This window comes from Diceros bicornis, chromosome 4, assembly GCF_020826845.1.
Source record: "Diceros bicornis minor isolate mBicDic1 chromosome 4, mDicBic1.mat.cur, whole genome shotgun sequence".
NCBI lineage: Eukaryota > Metazoa > Chordata > Mammalia > Perissodactyla > Rhinocerotidae > Diceros > Diceros bicornis.
In genome coordinates, this window is record NC_080743.1 from 8,282,242 (window position 1) to 8,301,395 (window position 19,154).

At 34.9% G+C, this 19,154-nt stretch overlaps 1 protein-coding gene across 3 annotated transcripts in view; it reads left to right on the top strand.

Moving 5' to 3' along the window:
• Window positions 1-19,154, top strand: part of LRRC7 (leucine rich repeat containing 7) — a 395,243-nt gene that overhangs the window by 267,420 nt on the left and 108,669 nt on the right. For all 3 annotated transcript variants that reach the window (XM_058537060.1, XM_058537063.1, XM_058537067.1), the window contains exons 10-12: window positions 2,506-2,578; window positions 15,939-16,068; window positions 17,334-17,449. In XM_058537060.1, coding sequence (XP_058393043.1) covers window positions 2,506-2,578; window positions 15,939-16,068; window positions 17,334-17,449 — 319 coding nt within the window. The remainder of the gene's footprint in view (window positions 1-2,505; window positions 2,579-15,938; window positions 16,069-17,333; window positions 17,450-19,154) is intronic.

Sequence of the window (19,154 nt, forward strand, 5' to 3'; positions counted from 1 at the left end):
TGAAGAATAAGTGAATTAATATATGTAAAATTGCTTAGAACAGTAGTTGGCATATAGTAAGTGTTCAGTGTTAGCTATTATAATAATATAATAATTATTATGATCCTAGATTGCATGAGTGCACAACCATTTGGCTTTCAAAATTCTATTACATATGTGTTAATGCCAAGTAAATATTAGCTATTTTTGGTGGCAAATTATATTAATGTTTAATACATTGCTGCATGTTATATATTTATACATAAGTAGCTAAAATCATAGTAAAAGGCCTCCTTTTTCTTGCTCTCCAGTACTTCTTAGTAGAGAGTATGGGATAAAGAGATGGGAATTGAGGAAGGGCACCAGTAGAGAGAAGGAAGAGAATAAAATAACCTTGGTTCCTGTAGGGTAGAAGAAGAGCATCCAAGCAGATACGGTATAGAAATTCAATAAAGGAATCATCTCCAGAGGAAGTCAGGAGCAATGGAGGTGAGGCTGATGGCCTATTGCGACTCCAAGGACAATCAGATTCCTACAGAAGCTCCAGAATCTGTCCAAAGAGTGTCCCCTTGGATGGAGTGTGTGAGTGACAAAGTAGCCACATCACAGATGAGTGAGGTTCCTTTAAATCCATAGACATGGAACTAAGAACTAAGCAGTGAGGCCTAACTTGCTTCAACCTTTAAAGCTATAGAAGCATCTGTCAGTTGTCAGAGCCACTACTCCGTTCTTGAAAAAAATCTGTTGCATCAACCTTTTTGGCCTTAGTCCCTAACCTGCCTCAATATTTTCTCACCACTACTTCAGACCCAGAGACTGTGATTCTCTTCAAGTGCTTTGCAGCCTGGCTTCATGGTATTTGCTCAGCTGTCTGTAACTCAGCCCAAACTTCTTGTGACTCAGTCAAGTGATGTTGAGACTGTTGACCCTCCTCCAGCTCCACTGGTGGGCAGGGCCAGTGGTTTGATCCAGGCTACCACATCATACAAACTTTAGCTGTAATTCATAGTCCCCTGTTTTCTTCTCACAATTCATGAGCAACCTCAGGACTTCTTTTATATTTCCAAGGTTGATTTTTTTAACATACATGCTAGAGAAGCTAAAGTGATTCAGTCACCCTTTGAACATAGATGAATATGGCAGTGGGTGTTCAAACTTCAGAGACAAATGACCCCAGTGTGAATTGTCCTCTTTCCCAAGTGCCGCTGTTTTCAGCAGTGTCTCCTGGAGGCACAAGCTGATGTGTTAAGCTTCAAATATTGTAGGAATTTTCTCACAGCAGTCTGATGGTGACAACATTTCTCTCCACTAGAGTGGAGATTCTGAGTGCTTCTGCAGAATATGTAACTGAGCATACTGAAGTTTAAAGGGCAACAGCAGCTTTATTTCAGATTTTTGGTGACTTCCTCTATGCCTTTAAAGAATCCTCAGAATACTTGAAGTGAATGGGTATGATCTACAGCAGTGCTTCCCAAAGGAGGTTCGTGAAACACTACCCGTACATGATACTCTGCCCATGTGTGTGAATTCCACAGTAACTTTGGAGAGTCACAGTGCTACAGGAGTACATTAAAATCTCCTAGAAAAACTTCATTAAAGAAATCTGTTTAATTTTGTTTAATTTAGCATTTCCCTAACACATTTGACCATGGAAACTACTATGTCCCTCAGAACAAGTGTTCTGCAGAGCAAGTAGTCTATAGCATATAGGCACATTTCCAGTGTAAAACAAAAATTAGCCAGTTGTTAGTGCTTTGCCCTTGGATTTTGGCTATCTAAGTCATATTGATATTATAGGTTATGTTATGGTAGGGTGCAAGAAGCTGTTCAATTACTCTGTAGCTAATTCTCATTAAAACCCTGGGAGTAGAGCAAACAGGAAGGGTACGAGGGCATAAGTCAGACAGTGAAAGATAAATAGTTGGAACTTCAATTCTTGGCCAATTCTACTTAGTATATTAAAAGTTGCAAGTTTTTGTGCTTACTGCTGATCCAAGTCAAGGATTTATGGTAACAAAAAGGGTATGAGGTCATATGTTGTAATTTTCCAAGTCCATAATTATAACCACTGCACTGCAATACCTTGGTACCCATTCGTTGATTATTAGGCTTCATTCAGATTTGTTTTCAATTTGTATTACAACAGGAATGTTAGTTATTAGTGCTTAGGAGTTAATTAAATATTAAATCACAGCTGGCTTGAAAAATTTCATCTGGTCCATTTGCTGCATAATAGAAAAAGGAAATGTGGTATTACTGTCAACTCGGGTTTCTATGGAGCCCTATGTTTTCTTTACTTATTTGCATTGATGTACTGGAACTCCCATTGATGTAAGTAAATTTTTTGCAACTGGAAGGTCAAAACTAGACCTCACACAAATATCAGTTTGTAGGTATATGTAAGCAGAATGCAGCCAATTAGCATGACAAACACTTATCACAAGTGATTCCTTTTATTTCTTTTACATTGTATTTCCCATCAGAATTCTGTTCTTATGTTTTAATAAACCTTCTTCTCTGTTTTAGGACTGTTGAAAAAATTAACTACTCTAAAAGTAGATGACAATCAACTTACGATGCTGCCCAACACAATCGGAAAGTAAGTGCCCAAGTTTCATACCAGTCAGCCTCTCTAAAGCCAGAAGCAGGATATGTGGAGTTCTCTACTTCAAAACATTTTCTACTAGAGATGATAATAATCTTGTTCATATGTAAACTTATTTTAGACCATATTTTATCTGGTTATATATTTGTATCTATCTTAATTTAGTTTTATATCTGAACATTGCACTGATACCCAACTATATAATATCATGAGAAATACTTAACCATGACTCTTTCATAAACAAAGTGATTACCCAGACCTCCAGTTGCCTGTAATTCTCTAGATACTGCTAATTTGATGTTTTTGATTCCATAGAATATGTCTTACAAAATCAAATCAATTTTTATAAGACTCTGCAGTGTGTATATTCTACCATTACACTATTAGTAATATTTGGTGTTTATAGAAGTTTAATGTATTTTTAGAAGTTAAAGAGATAAGCATCTGTTTTAGCTTGCATTTTTAAAAGCTTCAAGATGAAAGGCCATCGTTGTTTTTTAAGGATAAAACATACTCCATTTATTTGAAAGCAATTTATTTCTAATTTTATTCTGCCATTAACATTTGGTTCATAATTCTTTAAGGAGTATATATAATTATCAGTGTTTCACTGAAATGCTTTTGTTTACAGCTTAAGTAAAGTGAGAAATCAATAAGCTATCTTCATTCTAAAATTATGAAAGACCATTTTATAGGGATCTTGCTCCACATCTCAGTGTGAAGAATTGTATAAATCCATAATGTAACAGAGTTGAGTATACTCAAGGTGGGAGTGGGGAGGAAGCATGGCTTTTTTTAAAAAATTGATTTATTAGGTATAATTGGCATACAGTAAATGGCACATAGTTGAGTTCTACAATTTGATAAGTTTCAACATAGTCATAAAGCCATGAAACCATCACCACAGTCAAGATGGTGAACATATCCTTCAATCCCAAAGGTTTTCTCATGCCCTTGCCTCTCCCCTTCTCTCACCTCAAGTTGGCAAGTAACCACTGATATGGAAAATCTCACTTTCAAAGAGTGGAGCAATTTGGAGAAATTCAAATTCCAGTGTTCAGACTTTGGAGAGTAGTAAAAGTCTCAATCATTTTTAATATTTTAATGTCCACACTCTGCCATATGTTTATTGCTGCTGTGACTTCCATTTTCTCCAATAAAAAATAGAGAGAAATTTACTTTCTTTAGGAGTACACAGAAGTAATTGTCTTTATCAGTCTGATGCTTTTTTAAAACTCTTCCTGGTTAATTATATTCTTAGGCACTAATCTTTCTTCTTCAGGTCAATACTCAGGGGAAACTAAATTCAACTATATTTATCCCTACTAAGGTCATGATTGGTAATTTGCCACCTATGTTCACATTTCTTATATAAACTAATTACCCTAACTCTGTAAAGACAAATTAAAGAAGTTTGATAACCTAAAAATAGACAAAGAAAATTTACTTTTTCAGTATGCAAGTGAATTTACATGCTAGATTATTTATATACTTAGTTTTCTTTTTATTTTAATTTTTAAAAATTGATAGTTCTTTGCCCTTAAAAGTATGAAAATGATTTACCAAAGATAAATGGGCCTGTTCAATTCAAAGACTGATTATTGGTTTAGAGGGATGAAGGTTAAGAATCTTATCATAAAAGCTCATTTTTTTAATTATTTTTCAGTGCCATTGTCTTCCTTTGATTATTGTTTCAGGGAAGTGTTAAAGGAGGGGCTAATAAAAAAAAGCAGAATAAAGAAAAAGCAGTAGGAAGTACATGGGAAATCTCTGTACCTTCTGCTCAGTTTTGCTGTGAACCTAAAACAGCTCTAAAAATAATGTTTATTAAAAAAGAAGAAGAATGACAAACTATGATTATTCACACTTGGATATTTGGCAGACATCTTGTCAAAAATGAACAAAGTGAGCTTGACACTTCAAGGAAAGCAACTGACAGCATTTGTTGCCAACAATAAAATTTGAGCTATCAAGCAAAAGTTAGAATTTTGGAAAATTCGTATCTGCCACCATGAACTTGACAGCTTCCCAATACTTAAAGGCTTTTCTGATAAGGCTGGTGTGAAATTAATGAATGTGATTTCTTGATACTATACAGTGAAATGCACCAACATTTGGAAAATCTGTTTAACTCAGTGAAGCAACACTTTCCAGATGACCAAGGTGTGAGGTACAAAATCCCACATGAGTAAAAGACCCACTCAAAGTGCAAAATAGACCAGTTGATTTTAACGGATTGGTATGAAGAGTAAGAAAAGCTCGTTGATATAGTTTCAGATTCCACATTGCAATTATCTCCTAAGAAACTACTACTTGTTGAGTTTTAGTGTAGTATCAAAGATTAATCACAATTATCCAAAAAGCTATTCAAATACTCCTCCCTTTTGCAACTGCATATCTGTGTGAGGCTGGGTTTTTCTGACATAATTCAATTAAAATGATATACCACAACAGATTGAATAAATAAGCAGATCTGAGAATCCAGTTACCTTCTATTAACCCAAACATTGAAGAGTTTTTCAAAATTAAAACAGTCACTCTTCTCGCTAAATGTTTTTATTTTGGGAAATATAGTTAGTTTGCATAAAAACATGTTATTTATATTAACATATCATGGGTCTTTTATTGTTATTTAAGAACAAATAACTATTTTAATAATCCCTGTTTTAATTTATAATATGGTAGATACCAACAGATATATAAACCATATAAGCAAAAGTTTTTTAGGATTATCAGTGATTTTTAAGAGTGTAAAGGGATCCTAAGATCAAAAAGTTCGAAGATTTCTTTTCTGTCACCATGGTTTGGATGGTAAAATTATGACAGCTGTTGTCTACCTTTTGTTCTCTCTTCAAGGTAGCACCTACATACACATGTTTTGTTTTTGCATGTATGGCAAAAAGTAGCCTAAATGTCTAAAATTTAATATACCTTAAATAGTATACCTTAAGAAGCAATCTATAGAAAGTAAAATAATAATAATAATAATAATAATGTAGTGGCTTTGTTTTCCTTAAGGAATTCAGAATTGATAGATCAGAGGTTTAGTTCAAGGGCTAGAGATGAAATTTGATTATGATCCTGTTAAATGGCACCGCAGATCACATGCAGAACGTCTTTTGTAAATAGTGGAATACTGTATTTTTTTATGCAACGTTCTACCCAGACTTCTGGACACTAAAATCCTAGAAATGTTAAGACCAGTTGCAGTGACCAAAAACATTCTCATTCTGCACATAGAATGTTTCAATATGTTAGAAACACTGGTAATGTTTGTCTTTGGTAATTTTTAATAGTCCAACTATTAAAAACTGCTGGAAGAATTCATTTTTTAATATTTTTCACCATTGAAATAGATTCCATGACTTTTGTGCGAAATGACTTGTAAAATTCGTTGTATTTGTTGTTGAATCTTAATCTGTGCCTGGGAGTTCCAGGCACTCTAAGAATTGAATGTGCAATGAAAATAATGAAAAAAAACTTTTTTGTGTGTGCTCATGCTGTGCCAGACACGATGTTTGCTGCTTTACACGCATTCTTATTTGGTTAAAGGCCCATTAACACTATTGGATGTGTATTATTATCTCCCCATCAATAGATACAGAAACTGAGGCTGAGAGAAGTTTCCAGATTTCAAAGCTAAGCTGTTAATTGAACTATATATGATGCCTCTTAATACATGTGATAGTCGAGTCACACATTTTGTTATGTTTGGTAATTTGATGGGTCCCATTGCTCTGGAGGCAAAAGATCTTTCATAAGAAGAGAAACTGCATGCTGAGCCTTCTCTCTCTTAGCTTTATCTTAGACAAGAGGAATAAACTCAGAAATCTGAATGGGTATTTTAGAAAGTTATTCCCTCATAGAGCATGGTCAAACAGAAAGACCACTGGACTGGGAATCAGAAAATCTAAGTAGCTATGCAAAGCTGGGTAAGTCCTTTCTTCTCTCTGAGTCTCAGACTCCTGAGGGATAGTGCAAGGAGCACTGACTTTGGAGTCAGACAGCATGCGTGTGACTCTGGCTATACCACTTACAGTGTGAACTTGGACAAGTTATCTAACCTCTCTGTGGCTTAGCTTCCTCATTTATAATTTCCACCTACATCTAAAATTCCCTAATTCTTTGATCCAGATGTTTAGTCTACTGGATAAATTCCTGTAGTCTACTTACTAGACTGCTATAACTGCAAGAAAATAAGTGAACTTTATTCTAGGTACTTGAGTGCTAAAACCAGTGCTTCCCTCTGTTCCCTAAGAAGGGGAGGACACCAGAACCTGCAAATGTGCATGGATTTGGGAGGAGAATTTGGGTCTGGGCAATAGAGTAAATAGGGACCTTTGTTTCTATCATATACCCTCTGTGCTTTTTGAATTTTGTATCATGTAATGTTATTCTAGTCAAAAAAATAAAAACAATACACACACACAAACTCTTCACTGGATAAAACCCAAATTACTTTACACTGTATTCAAGTTTGTCCATAGTCTAGTCTAGTCTGGTGGTTCTCAGCATGTGGTCCCTTGATCAGCTTCCAACTGGGAACTTGTTAGAACCACAAATTCTCAGAGACAAACCCCAGATCTACTGAATCAGAAAGTCTGGGCATGGGGCCAGCAATCTATGTGCTAACAAGCCCTTCAGGGGACTCAGATGCACACTGAAGTTTGAGAACTGCCATCTAGACTCAGCTTACTTTTATAGTTATCAACTAACTATCTTCTCACTCCCTATTCCATTGTGCCTGCATCAGAACTGCCTGAGAGTCTGGTTTAAAATGAAGCTGCCTGCGAGAGGAAAGTGGTTGGTTGCTTTGGCTCTGGAGCCAGCACCTTGTGGATTTAAAACCTGGCTCTCTGATGTGCTGCTGGGTAACATAGAGCCTTCTGTCCCTCCTCACTAAAATTGAAATCATAATAATAAGGTCTACCTCATGAGAATGTTGTGAGGATTAAATGTGTTAAGAAATGGAAATCGCTCACACTTTCATCTGTTTTTTTAAAAAGTTAAAAAAATTATTGACTTAGATAATTTGAATTTCTGGGATTTGGATTCAAGAATTTGTTTACTTGTTTTTATGACTTAATGATTCTCCCTTCTACCCGCCCAGATCACTGCAGCTTCCTCCTCTAGGTTAAAAGCTCCAGTGAACCTACAAACTAGACCAGCTTTCCTAAATTATATTCTTTGAAACAGTCATGACTTGAGATTTTAATAGGTATGACATAAAGATAAGTTTCATGGACCAATAAGTTTTGGGAACTCTGTATGTGAGGTAGAGAACACTCTAACTTGTGACATTTTTCCATTTCTTATATCTTATTTATCTTTGTATCATCATTTAACTTTTCAATTTTGCCACGTCTTCCTAACTAGAATATGGGCTCCTTAAGGGCTGGGATCATGTCTTGAGCATGTTTCATCTCCTTCATTGTACCTAGGCAGTATGGCACAGCAGGGTGTTTCAAGCCTTGGAACTAGACTTAGATTTCAATCCTGGCTTCTTCACTCATTAATTAATTGACCATGGGCATGTCACTCCACTTCTCAGAGCTGAATTTTTCTCATCTGTAAAATAGAAATAATAGTACATCACAGAGATTGTTGTGAGACAGTGTTAGAGAGCCATCAATAGCTTATAATAGTCATTAATAGTAACAAACAAAAAGATTTATTTATTGATCATTGCTTATGTTCATCTGTGTGAGAATTAGTAATGTAACATGAATGAAACATCCAGTTCTTAAAAAGAAAAATGTTTTATATTTATTTCCAATTATGGTAATAATACATTGTCTTAGTCTGCTCAGGCTGCCTTAATAAAAGAACATAGACTGGGTGACTTAAACAACAGAGATTTGGTTCTCATAGTTCTGGAGGTTGGGAAGTCCAAGATCAAGGTGCTAGCAAGATAGATTTTATTTTGAGGTCTCTTCTCTTGGCATATAGGTCGCTACCATCTCTGGGTGTGCTCACATCACCTTTTCTTTGTGTGTGCACAGGGAGGGAGCAAGACAGAGAAAGAGAGAGAGAGACTGACTCTGGTGTCTCTTCTTGTAAGGGCGCTAATCCCATCCTGAGGGCCCCATCCTCATGAATTCATCTCACTCTAATTACCTCCCAATGGCCCATCTCCAAATACTATCACATTGCAAATTAGAGTTTCAACATATGAATTAGGGGGGACAAAAACATTCAGTCCATATCACCATACGTTAAACTTATAGACTCTTCTCTTAGGGAAAGCAGTGTTTGAAATTGTTTCCATGCCTTTGGGTCCTCAAGAATAAACTGTTTAGAATCATAGTATTTGGTTGTAAAGTCAAAAGACCTAGACAGAGAAATTCAAAACACAAAAGAAAAAAAATTTAATATATTTCCCAAAGTTATAGAGTTATACTCACAGAAAAAAGTAGTTACTGAGAAAAGTACAGAGAAGTGATTAAATGGAATTTCATTGATGATTGTATAAGATTTCAGTTAAAGTACAAAACCAGCAATGATATCCATTTAAGAGCCATTCTCCTCTACTGCCTATTTCCTCCCCTACTCCCTGCCCCAGAGTTTTAGCACTGTGAGCATTTATGGCTTGTGACCAAATTACAATTGCAGTACTTACTCCAGCATATGTGAAATGTTTCTATATTTTGGTTGGTTAAGAAGTCTTTCAGTGTCAGTATCTTAACTTGAACCGTATAGAATCTTTTTTTAATGATCTTTTGCAATGAAGCTATTTTATACTCATAGGTCACAGATCTGTTCCCTAGAAAATACTTTTAAAACAGAAAATACTTTTAAACACCCAATTTTGCATTTGGGTGATACTTTTCTACTATAATAAAAAAAAATTACAGATTTCCTTTTCAATCAATCTAGTTAATTTCCCGAAAAGTCCAAAGGAAGGCAAAAGCTAATAATTACTTTGGAAAGATGGGAAAATCGGGTGAAATGAAAAGTATCTTGTCTATACAATGATGGAACTCTGCTCAAAATCAGTCAACATAGGTGTTTCACAGGTAAAAGCACTAAATGATTGACTATTCCTAACAGATGCTGTTTCCACCAGTTTGACTGAATTCAGCTTAGACTGTAGAATTTACTACAAAACTAGTTGAGTTTCATATAGTAAACACTGTAGGAAAGAGTTAGTCTAAATTTCGTTAATTTCTTGCCATTGTTTAGAAGGAGCACAAGTGACTTACCTAATGTTAATGAGAAAATTAACGATAGAATCTAGAACTTGATTCTTAGCCTGAATTAAATGAAATTGATATTACAATCTCTGAAAATAAGGATAACGGCAAAAGTTACTTAGCATTCACTATGTGCCTATTCTAAGTGTTTTTCATGTATTAACTCCTCTACGGTATTTAGTCCTGATAACAAGTAGGTAAGTACTGTTATCATCCCCTTGTGTCCAGTGATGAAACCAAGGAACAGAGTAATTAAGTAACTTGACGAGGTTGTTGCTGCTGGTAATTGCTGGAGTCCAGACTCCAATCCCTGCTGGCTGCTGCAGTTTAGCCTCTCAACCTGTTGCCTGTACTGGCACTTTCAGGGAGTAGCTATATAAGCAGCTTGCCTTTTCCAAACAAGTTTTCTCTCTCTCTTTAGTTATATCCCTTTCTACTAAATCTCTGTTAATACAATCACAATCCTTCATAGTCATCTGAAATTTGTCTAGCTCCCATGTCTTACTAATCAATTGCTGGTAATTTTACATTTTGTCTGCTAGAGAGTTGTATTCACATGAAACAACTCATTTTAAAAGGGAATGTTACAGGATAACTTTTACATGTTTCAGAAACAGATTGTTCAAAGTTTGTTTTTTTCAGGGTACTCCATGCCTAGTAACAGGTCATTTTAATGGAGTGCCATATCTATGCCAGGGGCTTAGCATACATTTAATCCTCATTGAAACTCTCAATATTAGGCTTTATCAACCAATTTTACAGACGAGAAAACAAGGATTAATAGTAGATAAAGGTCACTCAGCTATTAAGTGGACACACTAGAATTGGAACCCAAGCGTGTTTGAATATTTTCCACTGAATTACATTACTTCTGTAAAGAGTTAAAAGTGTACTAAGAAAGTGAAGCCCAAAGCCATTTATGTTTGTTTATTAGCATCTACATTAATAGAACATTTAATGGTATCTAAGGGTTTCTAATGGTCATAAACAATGTTAAAGTGAAATTATAGATTATCTGTGTAACATTCTCACAATCCCTTTTCCCTATTAGCTAGGTAATTGAGGGTTAATAACACAGTGATATCTCCCCAACAAGGACTAATTCATGGAGACCAAACTAAAGTAGAAAAAAATGTGGAGAATATTTTTAGAAAATTAAGTCAATACTCTTGTTTAATTTCAGGCATTTCTACCTCCAGTAGCGTCACTGATATGTGAACTAAAGCTTTATTGGACACAAGTCTTGTGATATTTATATGGATTTTAGCTGTTATTGACATGTCTATTGTGTATGTGTGTGTGTTTAAATGTTACTCTTGAATATTTGAAGGGCTTTATTTAAAACCTTGCAACTCAATGTGTGGTCCCAGGACCAGCAGCATCTACATCACCTAGGAGCTTGTCACAAATGCAGCATCTGGGCCCTACCCCAAACCACTGAATTAGAATCTGCATTTTAGTAAATTCTCCTGGTGACTCATATGCACACTAAAATTTGGAAAGCACTGCTAAAAGTGCTTTACACTTTCTTCACAGCTTATTACTTTTATTGTGTATAATTGTAGACTATAGATAAAACTTTTAAAAAAAGGTAAATTTGGTCTCTTTTTTTGCACAAAGCATAATGAATGTATTTTTTTAATTGAGATATAATTGACATATAACATTATATTACTTTCAGGTTTACAACATAATGATTCAATATTTGTGTATATTGCAAAATGATCACCACAATAAGTCTAGTTAACCTCTGTCACCACACATAGCTACAATAATTGCACTTTTTTTGTGATGAGAACTTTTAAGATCTACTCTCTTAGCAACTTTCAAATATGCAAACTAGTATTATTAACTATAGTTACCATACTATAGATTACATCTCCATAACTTATTTATTTTATAACTGAAAGTTCATACCTTTTGACCCCCTTCACCCATTTTGCCCAATCCCCACCCCGGACCTCTGGACACCACCAATCTGTTCTCTATATCTATGAGCTCAGTTTGGTTTGGTTTTGTTTTTGTTTTTTAGATCCCACATATAAGTGAGACTATACTCACTTTTTGTATTTGTCTTTCTCTGTCTGACTTATTTCACTTCTTTTGATCTATCTTTTGAATGCCAGTGAGAATCTGAGTAAATGTGATATAACCGTTTTCATATGGGATCCTGTATACCTTAGGTGATTTCTAATAAGAAGGCACTAATAAAGTCAGCTGGAATGTTAGATTATGAGTTTGAATCTTGAATTTCAGAGATCACTAAAGAATGTATGTTTTGCACCTAATAGCTTTTCTCTGTAACTCAGAGAAGTAAAGTAGTTTCAGGCTATAAATTTTAATTCAGTATAACCCATGGTGCAGTAAAAAGGTTATCTTCTTAATGTAGGTAGTCCTCAGTTTACACGGTAGTGGGGGATGTGAAAACAACCATGTAGGCTGAAACCATGCAAAACAGTCTTAGGAATCAATGGGGAAAATTATGATTATTCTGACAAAAGATCTTTGAAAACTTTTTCAAACGTTAAACATTGTTACTATTAGTTATAAATGTATAGGGAAATGGAAAAATAGTAAAACATTTATTTAGTGCACTGTTGTTGTAAACTTTAGGAACATCAAGAATTAAAGTGGAGTTTTTTTGTAAAAAACTTGTCAAGATTAGTTTGAACGATGCTTGCCTTCTTTTCATTCATTGTATAAGTTGTAATTCAGAGTGAACATCTTTTCTGTGCATCGTTGAATTGTCAGACTCCTTTTTAAGCTTGATCGACTTCCAAAGTTTTATCATTTATGTTTTCAATGTTATGAAACATCTCTGAGAGTTCCTTTAATGTGAAGTCTATTGTGGGATCACTTCCTCTGGGATATCTTCATCCTTTTCAGCAGAACCACTTTCCTCATTTATGTCAACAAGTTTGGCTTCACTAAGTTCCTCTGGCAGCATATCTAGTCTCTTGAATATTGGCAGGCAACATTCCCACAGTCAGCTGTTTCTTCTATACTTTCATTTATGTTTGATTCAAATCCCGCAAAGTTATTTGCACAGTGTGCTAAAAGTTTCTGCTATACTGCATGCATATTACTTGCTGTTACTTCCCGCCATGATGTTTGAATATTTTCAGTTGTATGCTTTATGTCATTTCTTCCAAAACTCAGCTAAAGAAACTGCATGATCTCCAGTGGTAGCATCAATAGCCTATTCAAAAGTCTGTGTAAGATAATAGGCTTTCAAAGTCGAAATACCTCTCTGGTCCATTAGTTGGATTAATGAAGTGGTTCTTGGTGATAAACAGCAAATTTTCACATTTTCATTTAAATCCCCAAGAGAATTAGGGTATCAAAGGGCATTATCCAACAGTAGTAGTGCTTTGTTAATTTATTAAATTATTAATATTAAATGTTAAATTATTATTGCTAGATTATTGTACCTATAGTATCTCTCTACTGCTGATTGACAAGAAAGCAACACAACTACATGATTACTGTCTGTGCATGAACTGAATAACAGACGTGCAGTGACCAGTCACTGACAGACTTTGAAAGAAGCAATGTGACTAGTCACTGATCATGACGCACGTCTGTTATTTACATTGGTATTTGTGGACTAAGGAGTTAGCAAAAAAGTTTAGACTTTATTCAGTTGCTCACAGTTACTATACTGAGGTAACTGAAATTTGAGCTGCGTTGTTAGGGGATTAATGTTATTTAATGAAACCATGATAACTGAAATTTGTGTATATCAGAATCGTGCAAACTAAGGACTGCCTTACTGTGACTCGAGACTAACCTCAAAACATGTTTTTATAAAAGAAAGAAAAAATGAGAAACCTTAATTATATTTTTAATTGTTTAATTCCTTGACTTCTGCCTCTGAACATATGTCTGAAATTTTTATTTTAAAAAATCCCTCCTGATTTTATGACCACTTGCTGAGTACATGACCCTAAATCATCGATAGAAACCTTTTTTATTCTATTGTACCAAATTTATTAAGGGCATTATATGTGTAAGACACTGTGCTGACTTTTTTTTAAGAAATAAACTCTTTTTAAACTCATTTCTTTTTAAGAAATAAATAAATATGGGTTTTCCATATGCATTGATTTCTGCCCCCACCAACACATGCACACAATCACATAACCGTGCACTCAGCAACATGGCCACCCATGCATGTGGGGGCCTCAGAGGATTTAGAAATGAGTTTATCAGGGTTCACTAATAAAAAGAGAAAATATTTCCTGAGCATGTATTTTATGGCAGGTACTGTGCTGAGTTCTTTCCTGACAGTATTTCATGAAATACTAAGAGCAAATGCATGAGTCAGGAATTATTAGTATTCTCACTGCAAATATAAAGAAGCAAGGCTTATAGAAAAGTTATACGACTTGTCTGTGTAAAAGGAAAATTTTTCACTTAAGCAGCACTTGCCTACGAGATATTACACAAAGCAGAATGCTGTTCAACCTGGTTCTAACCAGCTGAAGCTGTTAAGGACCATGAATCGTGAGTTACCTTCATCAGGGTCAGACTGGACCTTCCTGAATTAGATTCTTTCCTAACCAGTGGATAACGGGACTTGATTTCCCTAACTGGACATGGACTTGTGAACTCATTCCGCCCTCTCCATAATGCAGTTTTTTAGTCCTTAGTGAGCATAACCCACTGTTACCACCCCCTGTTGGCACTGACTTTTTCCCCTCAGAGCACTACTCAGTGAATTTCTCCCCTGGTGCATGCCCTGGCCTGGCAGGCAAATAAAATTAGCTTTGATTTTTGAGCTGTGGTCTTTGTTTTCTTTTTTTATACCCAAGATAATATGTCTAGTAAGTGACAGAGCTAGGACACAAATCCATTCTGACTGACCGAAAGCCCATATGTTTAATTTCTGTGTTTACTTGTTGACTAAATGATGCAAGTAATTGCCTTCAAGCCAGATAGTTCCGAGATATAAAAAAAGGAAGCAGATTCTACAACCTTGTTCCCACTAAGTCTCATTCGTCCCTTTACAATGATGAGATCCTCACCCTTAGGGGTTCCTTCCTATTACAGTAATAACAGTGACATGAATGGTAATGAGTGTCATAATACTAACAACAACATGAATGACAACTTAAATATAGCTAGTGCTTACTCTGTGCCAGGCTCTCTTTCTTTCCCAGCTCTCTCAAACCAGGCATTGAAATGTCTTGTTCGCTTGTGATAACTTGAGTGTTAATTCATACAATTCCTTTCGGTAGATCTGGGGTAAAGTGGGCTAAGTACAGAGTGGTGGGGATTGTCACAAACCAGAGAACTGTACTCATTCAAACGCAGCAGCTATTACTCTGTTTCCATTACTTGTCATGGAAGAACACAGGCCCAGTATTGCCAGATCTTCCTCTTTTTCAAGAGGCACCAAGAGTCTGGGTCATTATGTAGAGTTTACCACCTCTTAAAATACTATGTAAACCAAGCAAGATACATCTGCAGCCTGAAATGAGCCCTGTCCATAAGCTCTGCTACAGAGGCACAGACAAAGAGGCAAGATAATACAGTGGAACCATATTGTCTGCATTTAGCCTCAACTCTCCTAATTTGTGTGGCCTTCGGCAAGTTACTTAGCTTCTTTAAGCCTCAATTTCCTTATCTGTAAAATGGGTTTAAAAATAATAGATATCTTATAGAGTTGTTATAAGGAAAAGATTAGTTGTTTTTATCTCTAAAATGCTTAGTAAATTACCTACCATTCAATCAATGTTTTTGTTGTTAATGTTTTGCCCCTTTATCCTCCCTTTCTTGGACCTGCCCTCTATACTCTTCTCCCTCTCCAATGCTGGTTACATGCACTCATTCCAAGAATATACATTATAAACATCTGGCTATAAATGACACTAAGTTGTACAGAAACAAACAAAACCTTCTGTCATTTTTAATGGCTCAGTTAAATGACAGGTGAATTTAGAAAAGGAAAACATAAAGCATATTTATTTTACCAAATTGAACCACTTATCAAATGGTCTGAAACCATTGGGCTGAACTGATAAATTCATTTGTATAATTTTAATTATATAATATAGATGAATAACTTTTGTTTGGTGTATTTGGATATGTGGCTTTTTCAAAGCTTTTTTGCTGTCTTGACCTTTTAAAATGTCTAACTAATGTATTTAACTTTTCAGTTTATCTCTATTAGAAGAATTTGACTGTAGCTGTAATGAACTGGAGTCGCTACCTTCTACTATTGGCTACCTTCATAGCCTTCGAACATTAGCGGTGGATGAGAATTTCCTTCCAGAATTACCCAGAGAAGTGAGGAATAAACTTGTTGCTATTAACTGTTAATGAATCTGTTTTGGGATTAAAACTTAGGTGCAATGGCAGTGTAGATTCATGAGTTGAGCCCTGAATATACATAGGAATTATCCACATATATATTTGTTACACATTCGCTTTTAAATGAAAAGTGATGTTCTTATTATTTGACCAAGAAAATGCACTTGACAAATACTGCTTGCAAAGAAAAGTGATAAAATATTGTAAGTTAATCAATGCTAAGGAATACAATTTTAAATAATTTGTATATTTTTATTTTAAGAACAGTTATAAATAACATTTTGGAATAATTACATTTCCATTTCTGAAGTGAAATATTTTTAATGTAAATAAGTTTTGTGAAGTATCATGTTGCGTAACAATATTATTTTAACTTCAGAATTCACCAAGAGGTTCTGTTAGTGTTTATCTCTAAATGGAATTTTTATTTATTAACGCCAAGAAAAAGTGGGAAGTATATTTCCAATTTAACGTTTCTACTAAACACTTCTATAATGAAGGAACAATAAGCAATAGATCATTATTTTAGAATGAAAAGTTATGAATAAAAATAAGTACCATTGTAACAAGAAGTAAAACTAACTTTGCCAAGGAAATGTCAACAGTACCTCATTTTTTGAGTGCGTAAAACCTTCTGTTATAAACACAGATGTACCAGTACTCACTTAGGTGGTCAAAAACAATGTGATTTATGAAAGCAATGAAGTTAACAAATATTCTAAAAATAAAATTATAAGGAAAATTCTTCCTCCCTAATATGTAAAAGAATGAGACATACACTGCCTTAACGTCTAAAGGAATATATACAATATATACACATATTTTAGAGTGAGATTATAAAAAAAACATACATATATTAAGAGAGAGTCTCAAAAGTGATAAGGAAAGGGGCCGGCCCGGTGGCGCAAGTGGTTAAGTGCGCGCGCTCCGCTGCGGCGGCCCGGGGTTCGCTGGTTCGGATCCCGGGCGCGCACCGACGCACTGCTTGGTAAGCCATGCTGTGGCGGCGTCCCATATAAAGTGGAGGAAGACAGGCACAGATGTTAGCCCAGGGCCGTCTTCCTCAGCAAAAAAAGAGGAGAATTGGCGGATGTTAGCTCAGGGCTGATCTCCTCACAAAAAAAAAAAAAAAAAAAAGTGATAAGGAAATCCATAAATTAATTAAATTGTTTTATAAATTATAAAATTAATATAAAAAATAGTTCACACTGTAATTCTTTATTTTCTTTTGTTACCCGTAGATTGGAAGCTGTAAGAATGTAACAGTTATGTCTCTACGCTCCAATAAACTGGAATTTCTTCCTGAAGAAATCGGACAGATGCAGAAACTAAGAGTCTTAAATTTGAGTGACAACAGGTATTTCTGCGACATTTCACAATCACACCTTAGTTATTTGCTAAAAGCAAATTATTGTTCCTTGTTGATAATTGTGGAAACTTTTGTGTCTTGTGAAATATGTGGAATGCAAATATCCATGTTTTACAGTCATGCATCACTTATTGATGGGGATACTTTCTGAAAAATGCGTTGTTAGGCAATTTCTTCATTGTGCAAACATCACAGAGTGTACTTACACAAACCTAGATAGTACAGCCTATGATATACCTAGGCTATATGGTACCAATTTTATGGGACCACTGTCACATACGTGGTATGTCATTGACCAAAACATCATGTGACACATGACAATAATTAGAAAATGGCAGAAGCTAGCTTATTTTTAAACTGTTTCTAAATTTTTATTTGACTATACTAAAATCATATATTATATTGTATAGTAAAATTATGTAAAATTTATATACCCAAGTTTATATACCAAAAGCCTCCTATATGCAGAAAGCACAATATTATGAATATGTGGAAAAATAACCATAATAAAAAGCTACAGAATTTATTAAAAATATGTGCATAGGTATGTATGTATGAGTACATATATGTTTTCATGTATACATTTATGTCTCTAGTAAATTAGCTGGTCAATGTGTATATTGTCAACACCCTCAGAAAGCTGGTAAGAATATCGCCAGTAAGTTAATACTCAAAAGTCATAAGGTTTGTACATTACTGTAAGGACAACAAAATGGTTATTTAGTCATGTTCCAAGTAGGATGAACAAAGAAAGGATAAGTCCTCTTCTTGTGACAAAGGTGGTACATTGGTGGATGGGTAAATAAAAAACTTACAACTGCAATTCATCTTTGTTTCCACCACAATTTCCTCAAATAGGAAAGCATAAAAATAGATAAATATTGACTAAAGATAACTGCTAAGTAGATAAAGTGATTTCAGAATAGAATGCATGAACTTTTTGTTTTCAGTAAGTTTCAGTCTGATAAGTGATACTATGAGAAACTGAGAGATTTTGCAACAAAACTATCAAAGATGAGCTTTTATGGAACATGAAGAATGTTCAGATTCTGAAAGTTTCTAGATAAGTGTGGGAGTTCTCCTTTGTTAGTTTAAGAAAAAAATAGTGTAAATTTCAAAAATTATTCACTTAGGAGCTCAATAATGTTCCCAAGTAAGAGAATAAAATAATTTATTAAAAGGTTTGGAATTTTATTTTAAAATCAGGGTGCCGAGGAAGCTTCATAGCTTGGTACAACAAGAGTAAGTAATGTCAAACCAACCTCATTTCCTGTTTTGACTGGGTTACCAGACGAGAAAATGAGGGAATTGCATTGAATGTTGTGCATGACTTTCAGCAAGACGTTTTTCAAAATTTTCTAATTATATTCTTGTGAATAACATTTGATAATATAGTCATAGGAAGGTATATTCCCAGTGGATTCGATTACAGTTTCCAATGAAAGTGAGCTCCATTATTATCAACCTGGGGGGAGAGTTTTCATGATGAGCTATAGAAGTCTCTCCTAAATCTTGGTCTGCTCAACTTTGATTCATTAACAATCTGCATGATGATATAGAAAATATGCTTATCAAATATTAAAAATGACCCATAATTAGAAAGGCTACTAATGGAGTTATTCAACAAATATAGCATACCTTAATACCTACCATGGGACAGACACATTGCTAGATGCTAGTGCAAGTGGTATGA